The sequence below is a fragment of the Electrophorus electricus genome, chromosome 10 (assembly GCF_013358815.1).
Source record: "Electrophorus electricus isolate fEleEle1 chromosome 10, fEleEle1.pri, whole genome shotgun sequence".
NCBI lineage: Eukaryota > Metazoa > Chordata > Actinopteri > Gymnotiformes > Gymnotidae > Electrophorus > Electrophorus electricus.
The window spans coordinates 7,635,855-7,651,103 of NC_049544.1; the positions used below are offsets into that span (position 1 = coordinate 7,635,855).

Genomic DNA, 15,249 nt, shown 5'->3' on the forward strand with positions numbered 1-15,249 from the left:
TATATTTATCATCTTTTCAATGATAATTTTGTTGAGTTACTTGTAGCTTTACATATTCCTAATAAATTATTGTCACATCCGTGATATTCACAATGTAATTTCACACTTTCTAGAATGACTCTTTTGTAATTCCATTTATTTGTAATATTTGATCTGCTGACATCTTGTGGAACACACTGGTATGACTTGCAATTCACAATACCCTACCCACACTACAACTTGGTGGCATGCTACACAACAAACATTACACAGAGAAAAATAACTATTTTTCCCCAAATTTAATCTTCGCTTCTTAAGATAACCAAGATTCCATACCTCAAATTGACATCACAAAATACAGGTTACCATACAAAATCTACAAAAATGCAACAATTACAAACCTTTTGTTCAACAAATAACAATTGTACAGTATAAATTTATACAATACTGTTTTTGTATATTTGGCACCTGACCACATTATATAATTATGTGATACAGAAATGTCTGATGCTTAAAAATAGAAATAAAAAATAATCTATAGGCATACAACATGGAATAATCAATGCAGTAGTTGTGATTTATTTCAACTTCTATTTCTTCAAATTTACAAAACAGCAGTTTATTAGAAAGGAAGAAAGAAAGTAAGATAAAACATTCAGGCTTGTCCAATTAACAGTATCGCATTAACTGAATTCACTGCACTGAGGCATTTGACAATTTGCAGTTGCATTCAAAACATACTGGAACACAACAGCAGCAGCTCCAAAAGGGTTCTCGAGCTCCATGGGCCTTAGCATGCTCCAGAAAGCAGATCAGGAAGCAATGAAGAAACTGACTGAACTTGGGAATAAAATAACATTATTATTGGAAAAACTGACTCTTTGTACCGGAGTACAGCAAATGGGTCTAACAGGTGGTCAATGCCATCAAGTGCACTTTTGAGTATTCAAGTACAGAGAATGAAATAAAGGGCCTTTAATTACAAGTATAGACACTCGTAAGCTTTTAATTGGCCTAAAAGTCTTTGTGGATTTTTGTTTTGGTTCATTTTTTAAAACTCAGTTTGGATTACTGTTTAGTTAAGACAGAATTTTGTGCTTATTTGCTTAATGGAGAACAAATGTCACTGATAAGAAACCAGTTTTATAGTTCAAAGAAATCATCAGGTACATGAATAAAGTTCCTGACCAGCTCATGACAATACTTTCTCATTTTAACAGATTAGACAGGTTTTGTAGACATCTTTCTAACCAGATCTGAATATGTATATTACATATATTCAATCCCGTCTCAGATGTTTTTTGTAAAAACATAACGAAGATCAGTCACATGGTAGAGGGAGTATCACTTTCAGCACTGACCAGTTGTTCTAGATGCATTTCCATTATCAAGAAGCTGTGAGTCACTAATGTGACTAAATCTAGATGAGGTTTTAGCCTTTTGAGGAGCCACACTGCTATATAAAAAAGCTGTATGGCAATGTAAAAAACAGTCATCCTTAGAAACATTTAACTGCATGTGCATGCATGTGTGTGGCAGGTCAGTAACTTGACAAAGTACATGCTGGATATAAAATATACATCCTTCACACCAATCAAACCTCAGCTCTCAAGTGTAAATATTGACTTTTGGCCTTTCACATTTCTTCTGTGACTGAACAGACCACTGACACTAGCCTGAGCAAACTGTACCAGAACACACTACAGCGCCACACACACACTTGCATGCATACATATAAACACAAATAGTTTCTCTTCCATAGTTAAAAGGTTTTTTACATGCTCCACTAAAAACATCAAAAATAAGCAGATGTTGCATCTTAAAATAGCATTTTGATAGCAGTTTTGCATGCATATCTGGTGTTTTGTTATTTGAAAAAAAAAAAAAAAAAGGCTTGTGCAAACCACAGAAAAGTCCCACAATTCTTCATTTAATTTCCTTCAGAGAATATAACTTTTGGGAGATTTTGTGTGTCCAACACTTGCTTATACATCTGTCTAGATTGCTCTAAAAAGTGTAATGTCGTACATAATGCACAATTCGAGTGGTGACTTATTGGTTGTCAGGATCAATAACACTGATATGCTAATGATGAAATAAGCAGATAGTGGAGCAGCCATTATTGAGTTAACTTACTCTAAATAACTAAGTTAACTTACTCTATATAACTAAACAAAGCCAAAAACCAAAACAAATTCCTAGGGGCCAACCATACAGCATCACAAGCCACCTAGAATGAAATTAAGAAGATGGAAAAAAGCCCAGTCCCCACATCCTATTATTTCATGTTTCACATCTTTACATCAATGCATTGTGACTTATCAGACTTGTCGTTGTGTCTTAGAATGTTTGTGCTCCCCTGTTCAAGGGATAGTCTGGTATCGGAAGATGCTCTAGAGGTACTGTAGAAATATAAGCTGACCTAAAAACTCACACAATCAGTCTATATTTATATCTAGCCACATGGTGTTAGTGGTGAAACAGAATCATATTCATGCTGAAAAACATTTGGTGAGGACACTATAACAGTTGTTTTGTCCAAATTTGAAGTGGGAGAACTTATGGCCATGTCACACAAATCGAACCATCCAAATATAGTGAGGAGCATAAGTAGGTTTTACAATCCCTTTGTGTCAGATCGCTTCATTTCTCATGCAAAACATTATAATGCATGTTAATTTTCCTTTTCAACCTTTTGGCAAAATATCTCCAGACCTAAAGAAAAGCCTCTCATATCTAAACTATGATATGATGCACATTATGTACTCATATCAGACATTTAGGCTGTACTTCTGAACATAGAGAAGTGCTCTCATTACAATCACACCACCCTCTTACTGAAGCTCAATTCAGATCAGAGGGCTGTCTCCACAGAGATAACAAAGCCAACAAATGTGTGCACATATGTATTAGACAGATAGTTTGTATGCTTGATTGTGTTTGTGTCAGAGGAGTGTATGTATGTATGTATGTATGTATGTATGTATGTATGTATGTGCATGTATGTGAGTGTTTTGAGAGGAAAGATGTATATCAGCTCAAACTCAGTCTGCTGGGACACAGACTCTTATGAATTGGCCCTCCATCATCTCCCTTTATTGGAGTGGAGGGGGTTACTGTGTATGCGAAACAGAAATAAAAACTCATAAATAAATAAAATGAAAGAGGAGAAATTGGCAGGTCTCAGAACTGCCCTGCACTGCTCGGATCACACTGCAGCAGGCGCACGATGGACGGGTCACTCTTTGCCCCCTTAATGAACTCCTCCAGGGACAACTTACCTGAACAAGAAGAACAGTCAAAATGGTTAAAATTACATCCTCATATGTTACTGGTGTCATTAAGAGAAACTAGAATGATGAGCAGAATCATGTCTTAAGTTAATAAGGTCTCAAAAGGATCAGAACATTAAAAAGCTGCAGTGTGCTGTAATGGTCAGCAGATGTCAGTAAGTTTCATTTTTTCCTCCCAGTGAAATGGAGATGCAATGGATATATCCTGCTAAATGTATGCTGTTAATACATGAGACAGCAGATCATTTATACAATCAATATATACTAGCTTGCTCATTTGCTCATGTACAGACATAGAAATGTACTGACAGTATGTCTTCGTCTTTCTTGTGTGATTCTGGTCATGAGTGCAGAAAAGGCAAAACAGGTCACTGACCATGGAATCAGTCCCTCCTCTCTTGCTCTAGGCTTTTCATCTCTAGCTTTGTCCCTCTATTCTCCCTTTCAGAGCTGCATAATTTAATAGGCCCTTGGCCTACACATCCATTTTAAGGCTTTTTATTTTCCATATTTATAAAAGCTGAAAGCACCCACCCACCCACACACACACACACACACACACACACACACTCTTGCGCGCACCCGCACCCCCCCCACACATCCTTACTTAATGAAAGAACTTATTTAAGAAAGTAAACACCACAAATCTGCTGCAGTGCAACACTAATGGCAAAATGTACATCTAAAGTAGAGGCTAAAAACACTCTGTGCTGAACAAACACTCGCCAGAACAGCCTAGTTATTAACGAGAGGGTTATTACCATCTCGGTTGGTGTCCATCTGCCTAAAGATCTTCTCTGTTCTTTTCTCTGGTGTAGACTCATCCTCTGGCATCTTCATTACTGAAGACACCATTTTATAAATAGCCTGTTAGGGAGCAAACATACATCAAGATAATTAATTTGTTTGTCAATCAACCATAGAGGAAATAAACATAATAAATAGACTTTCAGGCAGACATATGAGGTTTATACTAAAAATATCTTTGTATTTATTTTGATCGGGATTCACTGGAATGATGATGATTAATTGCATAGAGTTCCATAAATTAGAATGCTTCAGCTGTTTTTAGACCAAGTGTTATTGCATCATTGTCTTGATAAACCTAGTAATTTAGGCCATTTTGATAACCCTAGCAATTACAGTCACCTTGATCAACCTAGCAATGAGGCTTTGTTGTAACATGTTCAACATGCACCTGCTGTTAAGCAAGGATAAAGGTGTAAGCCCACAAAAATTGAGCACATTTTTTTTGCAATGGGTTACTTCGTGTTGTTAATAGGCATTGGTTACACAAATAAATTTGGTCCAGCTAAACAAAGTAGGACTACAAAATTGTTGAGAAAAATCTAATCTTAATCCATCAAGTTTCTTTTATATTTTTACTTTTTAAAAATGTATTAGTGTTTATGTAATTCATGCAAGCAACATACTGATATAAACACACTCCTGCTAATGTTACATTTAAGCAATATGTAAGCAACATGCTGTGGCTATGCATTTTACTTTCAGTGCAAGACCTATAAAGAAGTAAGTTGTGGAAATTAGTGTAGTCTGACAATCAATCAAACTGTAAATCTCACTTCATAATCTCTGGAATTACTAATTTGCTAAAAGAAAACAATATACTTATATGTAAAACACATTCCCCTTTTCCATTTCCACCAACCTCACTGCAATATTCCTATCCCCCAGTGATGCATTAAACCAGAAAACGGGTTGATATCACCGTAATGACTAAAGTAAGTATAAGTATATAACTAAAGTAAGGCAGGAAGCATACTGTTGGATGAGCAAAACCTTGCCTCTTGGAAACCTTGCTCAGAAGGGCTAAAACAGCAGTAAAGGTGTGACTAAGGAGACAGGAGTGCAGTCATAACCCAGACTGAGCCAGCTGAGCTGTGGCATGGCCAGAAAGAGTAAGAGAAAACATGGATGACTGAGAACTGGGATGATCGGACGGACGATCACGGACTACAGGAGCTCACCCTCCGGAGTGATGAGTGCGGATGAGTCTCTGGCGAACGAGCTGAATACATTTTTCGCTCGCTTCGAGGCTACATCTAGCAGCGCTAATGCTAACAGCGCCAATGCTAACGACGCTAGTGCTAACAGCACTAATGCTAGCAGCGCTAGTGCTAATGGCACTATCGGCGCAACCAATGGCACATGCGCGGGGCCCACCATAGAACAGCGCCCTCTCATCATCACGGAGAGTGACGTGAGGAGAGTGTTTAAAAGGGTGAATACCAGGAAGGCGATGGGACCAGACGGTATCTGCGGGAGGGTCCTCAAAGCCTGCGCAGATCAGCTACCCCCGGTATTCACCGACATCTTCAATCTCTCCCTGACGCTCGGTATCGTCCCGTCCAGCTTCAAGCGATTCACCATCGTCCCCGTCCCGAAGAAACCTCGACCCTCCGACCTCAATGACTACCGCCCTGTCGCCCTCACATCAGTCGTGATGAAGTGCTTTGAAAAGCTAGTCAGAGACTTCATCACATCTTCACTGCCAGCCTCCATGGACCCACTGCAGTTTGCATACCACCACAACCGCTCCACTGACGATGCAACTGCACATCTGCTCCACACTACACTGACTCACCTGGACGAAGGGAGGGGAAATTATGTTAAAATGCTATTTGTCAACTACAGTTCAGCATTTAAGACTATCATCCCCTCCCTACTCACTACTAAGTTGGGGGATCTAGGACTGCATACATCCCTGTGCGACTGGATCTCCAACTTCCTAACAGACAGACCACAATCAGTACGGGTGGGCAACTGCGCCTCATCCACCCTCACCCTCAGCACTGGAGCTCCTCAGGGTTGTGTCCTAAGCCCCCTGCTCTACTCACTGTACACCTACAGCCACTTCCAGCTCCACCATCATTGTCAAATTTGCTGACGACACTGTTGTCATGGGTCTGATCTCGGACAACGACGAGAGGGCCTACCTGGAGGAGATTAAACACCTGGAAAACTGGTGCCAGGAAAATAATCTCCTCCTAAACGTCAGTAACACAAAGGAGCTGATCGTGGATTGCAGCAAGAAGCAGGAGCAGCACTACCAACCTGTGAGGATCAGTGGAACCACGGTGGAGAGAGTAGATAGTTTCAGGTACCTTGGTGTTCACATCTCGCAGGACCTGTCCTGGTCCCGCCATACCAACTCCCTGGCAAAGAAGGCTCGTCAGCGTCTTTACCACCTCAGACGCCTAAGAGACTTCAGACTGCCCTCCAAGGTACTGCGGAACTTCTACACCTGCACTATCGAGAGCATCCTCACGGGGAACATCACAGTCTGGTTTGGGAATAGCACCAAGCAGGACAGACAAGCACTCCAAAGGGTAATGCGTTCAGCAGAGCGCATCACTCACATGGAACTTCCTGACCTGCAGACCATCTACTACAAGCGGTGCCAGACCAAGGCCAGGAGGATTGTGAAGGACCCCACCCATCCCAACAATAGACTCTTCTTTCTGTTGAGGTCAGGGAGGCGCTTTCGCTACCTGAAGACCAAGACAGAGAGGCTGAAGAGGAGCTTCTTCCCACAGGCCATTCGGGCCCTGAATCAGGGAAACTGATAAACTGTGGGGACCACTGCCACCATGTAACATAACTGTATATCTGTGTATATATATATATTTATATTCAATTACCTTGTTACACAACAACTGTAGATGTTATTATACGAAATGGATCTGTACATTCTGTAGATTGTGTACATATATACACAACCATATACATTGTACATTGTGTATATAATCATAATATACATATATTGTACATACATTGTTAATATATGTTGTACATACATAGAATATATATATTTATCTTTGCATATATATATATTTCACATATAGAGAATATCTATATTTCTCTATGCACCCATTTTCTTTTCCTCAGTTTGGACAGAGCACTCTCCACCATTTCACTGCGAGTTATACTGTGTATGACTATGTATATGACGAATAAACCAAACTTGAAGTTGAACTTGAATGCTCACACCTTCACATCTTCAACTTAATGCGCGCAAACTCACACACACAGCCACTGGGATATCTGAGGGATATCCCTGCAGAGAGACTATGACTAGAGCCATATTTTCTGTTTAGCAAAAGCATCTCCTCTGAATTTTTGTGTATGCATCTTACTCCCATACCAAGGGAACACACACCAAAACAGGGTTTTAAACAAGGGCCTTTACTACTATACCCTGATTTTGACAATTGTCTAAGCAACTATCAGAAAGTCAATCACCATAGCACTTAACCAGCTCCATTAGTGTCTGCAGATTGCCAAATTAAAGTTTGAGATGCTGCAAGGCAGTGGTGCCCAACTCTGGTGGCTAACATCTGTTGGAAAATGTGCAGTGTGGTAGATCTCCAGCCACACTTTGGCACCCCTGTGGTGAGAATAAGCACTGTTGTGCTCCTACACATACCTAGGCTACACCATACCTAATGCAGGTCAGTAACAATCACTATTCCATCAATCACATTTGTAAATTTGGTCTTGGTGAATAATTAAAGGTCACGATTAATGTATTTCATTTAGTGAAATGCCAGCTGCATCGCAACTAAATATTTAGTTACACTCGGAATTAATCATCAAATTAATGCACTATCAAATGAAGAGTTTCTCTCTCTCTCTCTGTGCGTGTGCTGTTAATGTATGTATTAGGCTCAGAAATCTACGCTTGGAGTGATTGAAATGCTCTAATTATCATTAACTGCAACCAATAATCTCAATCATAGTAATCATTCTAATTATACTGCAATCATCATTTCTTTGAAACTCATTCAGCCCTTGATGGTGGAACCATTCACTTCTACTCATCTAGGCATTCAACTCCTAAATATCAAAAGCTACACAACTAAAACAGATAAGCACAGACTCATATAATTAATTTCCATCCCATTACATCTCTGTTCATATGAGTAGATTGCAGTATGTGTAGATCCCAAGGCAGGCCCCTTTTGTCTTGGAAAGTGTCTCAAAATCTAGGCAGCTACTTTAAGCTAAAATTACTTCAGCACTTGTAGAAGAATCAAGAGAAGCGCAACCAGGCCAAAGTCCACCAACGGGCACAAGCAGGTCTGTGAAGGACTGTGGCCTGAAAAAAAGCCTTTTTTGTTTGAGAGGCTGATCTCTCTCTCCAGTTGTGGAATGTCCTAACATTCTTACAATTAGACCAGGGCTATTACTAGTCACAACTGCAGGTTTTTAAAGCTCAAAAGGGGGTTTTAGAAAAGATTTGGTTTTAAATTGAGCAAGGCTTCAGTACAAACCTAATAATATGCCCGTCACGGTACGGCCCCTCCCCCCTCAAAACGTGTGTGTATTGCCACGCCCTCTTGTGTCGTTCACCTGATCCCTGTTGTGTGTAATTGTCATGCATGTATATAAGTATGTATATAAGAATGTATATAAGTCTCATGTCGTATCGTTGAAGTTGTCGGTGTTTGACCCAAGTAGTGTATTTGTGTGTCACACAGTATATTATAATGTTATAGCCACACTCCCGTGATGGCACACACAGGGTTTAAGATTTAGTGTTTGTCAGTCTATTTAAACCCTCGTCAGTGCGTGCCTCAGTAATGGTCATTGTTTGTTAGTGTCTGAGTAAATGTTAGTATCCATGTTTGTGTAGCCATTGTTATTGTTTGTCTAGCCTATGTTAATGTTACCATCTTTATCAATAGCGTTAAGTGTGTTTATGTTCACTGTTAATGTTAAGTTTGAGTGCCACCATTGTCTTATACATTCGATGTCATTAAATGTTTCACCAAATCGAGGGAGTCTGTGCATCCTGTTCCGCACCCTGTGGAACTCGGGCAATCGTTACATTTGGCAGAAAAATTCTAATATTAAAAGCACAAAGATATGTCTGTGTAATATATCTGTGATTTCACTGGTACTATGAATTATTGCTAATTAACATTTGTACTGCACTTTGCTGTACAACTCTGCACTACTGAACTATGTCTTTGATTATGTACAACCTGTACGATTTCCAGCATCTCTGCTTTGCTGATGTAGCCATTCCCGTCCAGGTCGTACATGCTGAATGCCCACTTCAGCTTCTGCTCCAGCTTCCCACGCGACGTCACGCTGAGCGCAATTATGAACTCCCGAAAGTCTATCGTGCCGTCACCATTGGCGTCAAAGGTGCGGAACACATGCTCTGCAAATTTGGATGCATCTCCATAGGGGAAGAAGTTGCCGTAGATCTTCTTGAACTCATCCATGGAGAGGTGGCCGCTGGGGCAATCTCGCAGGAAGCCCTTGTACCATTCCTGGATCTCATGCTCGGTGAAGTCGGTGCTCTCCAGCAGGTCCTGCATCACCTCCGGCCGCAGCTTGCTGTTCTGCTTCCCCATGCTCGAGTTTTGTGTTACAGCTGTGGGAGGGTGAACACGGAAGTGGACAGAAAGGCCAGGTGAACTGGGGAAATGTACCTGGATTACATCACTCACAATGGAGGATCTATTGCCACCACAATGGACTGTACACTACACAAACCTTTGAACTTGCATTATTGTACCTACATGCTTAATGTTGCAGAAAGAACTTAAGAGAATAGGGAGCTTAAATGATCATGACTTATCATGAAGAAAATCATACAGTATGAAAGTACACCACATAATATAAAAGTAATAGAAAGGCAGACAAGTTCAATACAATTGGAACCTGTGTAATAATAATAATAATAATAATAATAATAATAATAATAATAAGAAGAAGAAGAAGAAGATGTTCAATTTATAGTGTAGTGCATAGTGTTACATCAAGTGCAGCCCTAAGTGCAGCATACAGGTTTGCAGCAGATATAAATATGCCAGAGGTAACAATGAACCTATTGTAACATGCCTATACCGATGTTTTTCACTGCTATCCATGGTCGTAGTAAAACTATAGAACACTTCTACTGTAATGGAGCTCAAGCAGGGCTGAGCCCACACATTACACAACACAGATGTCTTGTGAACTTTATTGCTCCATAAACTACATTCGCCAGACAGAGCACACATTATTCCTTGATGTTTTGCACACAGCCTTTGAGAAGCTACAGCAGAGAGGGCATTTTACTTTGACCACACTTTGAACCCTATAATGAAGTCCCACTCACCCACTTATCTATGCTGGAAAAAGAACAAGCAGAATGCTTCAGTCAAGCTACACTATTGTGCCAATTGGTTGAAGAATCAGAGAGAAAGAGGGAGTGAGAAAGAGACAAGAAGCAGTGAGATACTCAGTGCTGTTTGTCTTGGGCCAGATGCACTGTAGTGGACTGTTGGATGACATGATACATGTACAACTTTGTACATGTATCAAAATTCTTCTTTGGCTATATACACAACGTAAAATTCAAACTTTCACATATAATGCCCTTCTTTGAGGCCAAACATGCAAAATATAAAATGAACTAAAAGCCCAGACTCTGCAGCACTGATAGTGGTGTGCTTCTTACACCCACACACATGCTTATGTCTAATTTTTGCTCCTATCTATAGTGTCAGACATACATGAAATTGTACTGATATAATAACATCCACACAAGCACACACACACGCACACGCATACACACATACATGCACACATGATTTCCTGTGCTGTGCTACTGTCCAGTCTGTTGTTGCCAATTTCCTACTGCTGCTGTTTGGCCACAAGGAAATGTGATCTTTGTCTAGTTTTTGTGTCATATATGATACTGTGGAGGAGTGTGTAAAATGCACAGTTCAATGTACTGTACAACAGAGTATCTATACATAAGAAACAGGCATAAGAGCACCAACAGCTAAGCAGGTAATTGTAGTGAACTACAATGAAAATGTTACACAGCCCTTCAACCTTCAAACTTGAAAATGCTATTTTTCTCACTTTCTTTCTGGCCATGTAACACACAGACACACAGAGAAACTAATTTTCTAAAATAGTTCTCACAAACTTAAAATTGTGTGAGAAGATTTTTTAAAAAGTGATTATCTGGACAATATGTATGCGTATACATATAAGTATGTATCGCCTGTTGTTTTATCTTGTGGACTATTTTTGGAAACTCCATCTCTCGTAAGCCACTTGTCACTGAATCACAGTAATGCTAATGTTGGGCAAATACATTATTCAGATGGGGTAGCAATATGAATGAGCACAGTGGCCTCTTGTTTCTGGGCACCTTGTGGGCTAAGAATAGCCAGCTCTGCTCTCCACCACTCCCCTCCACAACAAGAATTTTTTCTTAAAGGTAGGTAACCATATCACTAGTTAAAACCATCAAGCAGTTGCCATGGAAATATATTTGAAAGATTTAATTTGCTTTTTAGAGTCTTTTTGAACAAGACAGGTGAGAAAGAGAACACCTCAGTGTGTGAGTCATGGACAGAAAGAGGAGGGCAAAAGAAAGGACGAAAAGGGAGTACTCCATAAAGGGTCAAGCTTATCAAAGCTTTTATCACCTGCTAAATTTGGAATGGTAAATGACTAGAAGACGGCGAAAAATCTCATCCAATCATTGGCTTCCTTGCTCATTTGGCAAAGTAGATATTTAAAAATTGTTTCAAGAAATAATTGTTTACAATCTAAAACTTTTGTCTATTTCACTACTACTACTACTACTACTATATACTATACTTTTTAAAAATATAATTTGTTTTACTGTTATTATACATAAGCCTAAATCTAAAAGGTGCCATGTGATTATAACCCCATGTTAAATATAAAGTATTAGAGTCAGTTAAAACCCAAGAGAGACTGTTGTTTAATTAGCTTAGAGTTTGCAACACTGTCTTTATCTACAATAAAGAATCTGTGACCTTTTGCCTTGTTGCTATGGAAACAGACACTGTGTGCCACATTTGTTAACACAGAGAAAACAATCAATTAGAGATTACAGGCACTGTGCCTGGGCAGGCTGAAGAGTGAACTCTGGAGCTGTGGCACAAATGAAGATGAGCCTAATATTGAGTAATGTTGTTCCAAAATGTAGATCCTGATCATCATGGGACTGTAATCATAATCCTGTTGACACAGTCTCTTCCTTTGTGTGCCATCTAATAATCTACAAAATGTAATGTTTATGTCTTTTATTGCAGTACATTGTTCAACCAGGCTACTGGATTGAATATCTTTATTGTCACAGAAAAGCTTGGTAAATCTGACAAAGAATAATGCCATTATGGTTGCTTGACAGTCCAATTAAGAATAGCTTACATTACTCTACACAAGTAGGAGTGTATACCTGTGTCTCCAGGGAAATTGGTTTTACATCTTAACTCTTAACTATTCCTACACTAAGGGCAACCTATCAGCCTGCTGACAGTGCATGCTTAACAGGAACATGTGTGATAAAACCTTTATCCTTTTTATAAACTGGGTTTTGCTGAAGACTTTGGCAAGTAGAAAATTTTTTTTTTTTTTCAAGATGCAAACAGCGAAGAGTGATTAAGCTGTTTACATATTCTTATACTGTCAAAAGGGTCTGATAATACATATCCAAATTAATGCAATCACAATCCTAATCACTCCTAATAAAAGTAGAGCAATTACATGGCTTTTTCCAAAATTAGTTACTATGTCTTAGTCACACCGTAATTAGAGTATTAAAATGGACTTAAATGTGGTCAGTGACAGGGAGGACAGGCTAGTACAGTGCCCTTTGTCTGTCTTCCTGCATCTTCTAATGTCCTTACAGAGCTGTGGGGAATTGGAGATTATTAACTAACTTGTTTTTCCAAACACATCCGGCTCTGGCTGTGGCATCATATGGCTCATTAGTCAAATTACAGACCAACAGATTTGTTTTATTCCTGGCATGCCTTTATGAACTGACAGTTAAAAGTCCCAGTGTGGTCTGGATTTTACAGGGACAGGAGGAACAATTTGGTACCCCTCATGGCTCCATGACTCATCTGAGAATATGGTGCAAGACAGAGATCTTAGATTGGGCACAAACCAGTCAATTTCCTTATATATAAACAGCTGCAAAGTAGTCAGACATTTTAGGGAAGGATCTGTACCACAACTACACTGCATGCACAATTATTAGGCAAGAGAGTATTTAGACCATATCATAATTTTTATGTATATTTTTCAACTCCAAGCTATATAAACATGAATGCTTATTGGATATAAGCATATCCGGTTATGTGTATTTGTGTACTGAGGGAGGGTGTGGCCTAAGGAGATCACACCCTATATCAAGGTGTGCATAATTATTAAGTCTTTCAGAGGGATGAAAATTGCTAAGGTATTGGGGCATGATCACAAAACCATCAAATGTTTTGTTGCAAATAGTCAACAGGGTCGCAAGAAACATGTTGAGAAAAAAAAGACGCAAATTAACTGCCAAAGATTTGAGAAGAATCAAATGTGATGTGACCAGGAACCCATTATCCTCCAGTGCTGTCATATTCCAGAACTGCAACCTACCTGGAGTGCCCAGAAGTACAAGATGTTCAGAACTCAGAGACATGGCCAAGGTAAGGAAGGCTGAAACCCAACCACCATTGAACAAGATATGTAAGGTAAAATGTCAAGACTGGGCCAAGAAACATCAAGACAGATTTTTAAAAGGTTTTATGGACTGATGAGATGAGAGGGACTCTTGACGGACCAGATGGATGGACCCTTGGCTGGATCAGTAACGGGCACAGAGCTCCACTTCGACTCAGATGCCAGCAAGGTGGAGGTGGGGTACTGCTATGGGCTAGCATTATTAAAGATGAGCTAGCTGGACATTTTTGGGTTGAAGATGGACTCAAAATCACCTGCCAAACCCACTGCCAGTTTTTAGAAGACACTTTCTTCAAAAAGTGGTACAGGAAAAATATATCTTTCAAGAAGACCATGATTTTTTATGCAGGACAATGCTCCATCGCATGCATCAAAGTATTCCACTGTGTGGATAGCTAAAGGCCTTAAAGATGAAAGAATAATGACATGGCCCCCTTCCTCACTTGACCTAAACTCTACTGAGAACATGTGGGCCCTTCTTAAATGGGGGATTTATGGTGAAAGAAAACAGTACAGCTCTCTGAACAGTGTCTGGGAGGCTGTGGTTGCTGGTGCACAAAAAATTCATTGTCAACAGATTAAGAAACTGACTCCATGAATGGAAGTCTTATCACTTATGAAGGGTGGCTATATTGGTCACTGATTTTTAAATTTAAAAAAAAAATGTCAAATGTTTATTTGTAAGTTTTGAATTGTTTGTTTATTATTCTCACTTGAACAAATTAAAATAAACAAATTTCCATTTTTTTAAATTTTGTTGCATAATAATTTTGCGCACTACACTTATGGCACTAAAAGCTGACGCTTCTATCCAAAGCGACTTACAATTATAACTTGAGTACAACTTGAGGCTTAAGGGCCTTGCTCAGGGGCCCAACAGTGGCAACTTTGCGGTGGTGGGGCTTGAATTGGCAACCTTCTGATTACAAGTCAACTACCTTAACTACTTAACCACTGAGCTAGCACCCCTCGTTGCTCTCTTCATTCCAGCAATCACAACATCGTGAGCTCTTCTCATCATGTGGACACCTCCCTTCATCTGTGTTTCACTGAATTAAGCCAACAACACCTCCAGAAGGCTCAACTGTCAGTAAAGTCAGAAACATTAATTAATGCTCAATGCAACCAGATCTGGACCACTCTACATATATGCACACATATATATTCGCCCAAGAAAGCCAAAACCCCACTTTTACTTTCTTAAATATTCAGGTTTCAGGTTTATTAACATTTTGAATTGACCAAGAACACTGTAGTTGTAATTGTAATTAATGTGTAGTGGTAATAAAATGAATTCTCAAAAATACAACTTGCCTGATAACTGTGCACACAGTGTACGGATGACTTTTCATATAAGCTGTGTGATTTTATTAACACCAAGCCACACAGTTTATTTGAAAAGTCATCCATAGTTATGTTACAGATCCTTCCTTAAAATCACATTTATTGAATATGGATG

At 39.4% G+C, this 15,249-nt stretch overlaps 1 protein-coding gene across 2 annotated transcripts in view; it reads right to left on the reverse strand.

Moving 5' to 3' along the window:
- Positions 1-259: 259 nt before the first annotated feature.
- Positions 260-15,249, reverse strand: part of ncalda (neurocalcin delta a) — a 47,053-nt gene continuing 32,063 nt past the window's right edge. For both annotated transcript variants that reach the window (XM_027029188.2, XM_027029189.2), the window contains 3 exons: positions 9,281-9,678; positions 4,034-4,139; positions 260-3,260 (listed from right to left, as the gene is read on the reverse strand). In XM_027029188.2, the coding sequence (XP_026884989.1) occupies positions 3,163-3,260; positions 4,034-4,139; positions 9,281-9,658 (582 nt within the window). In that variant the 5' untranslated portion in view covers positions 9,659-9,678 and the 3' untranslated portion in view covers positions 260-3,162. The remainder of the gene's footprint in view (positions 3,261-4,033; positions 4,140-9,280; positions 9,679-15,249) is intronic.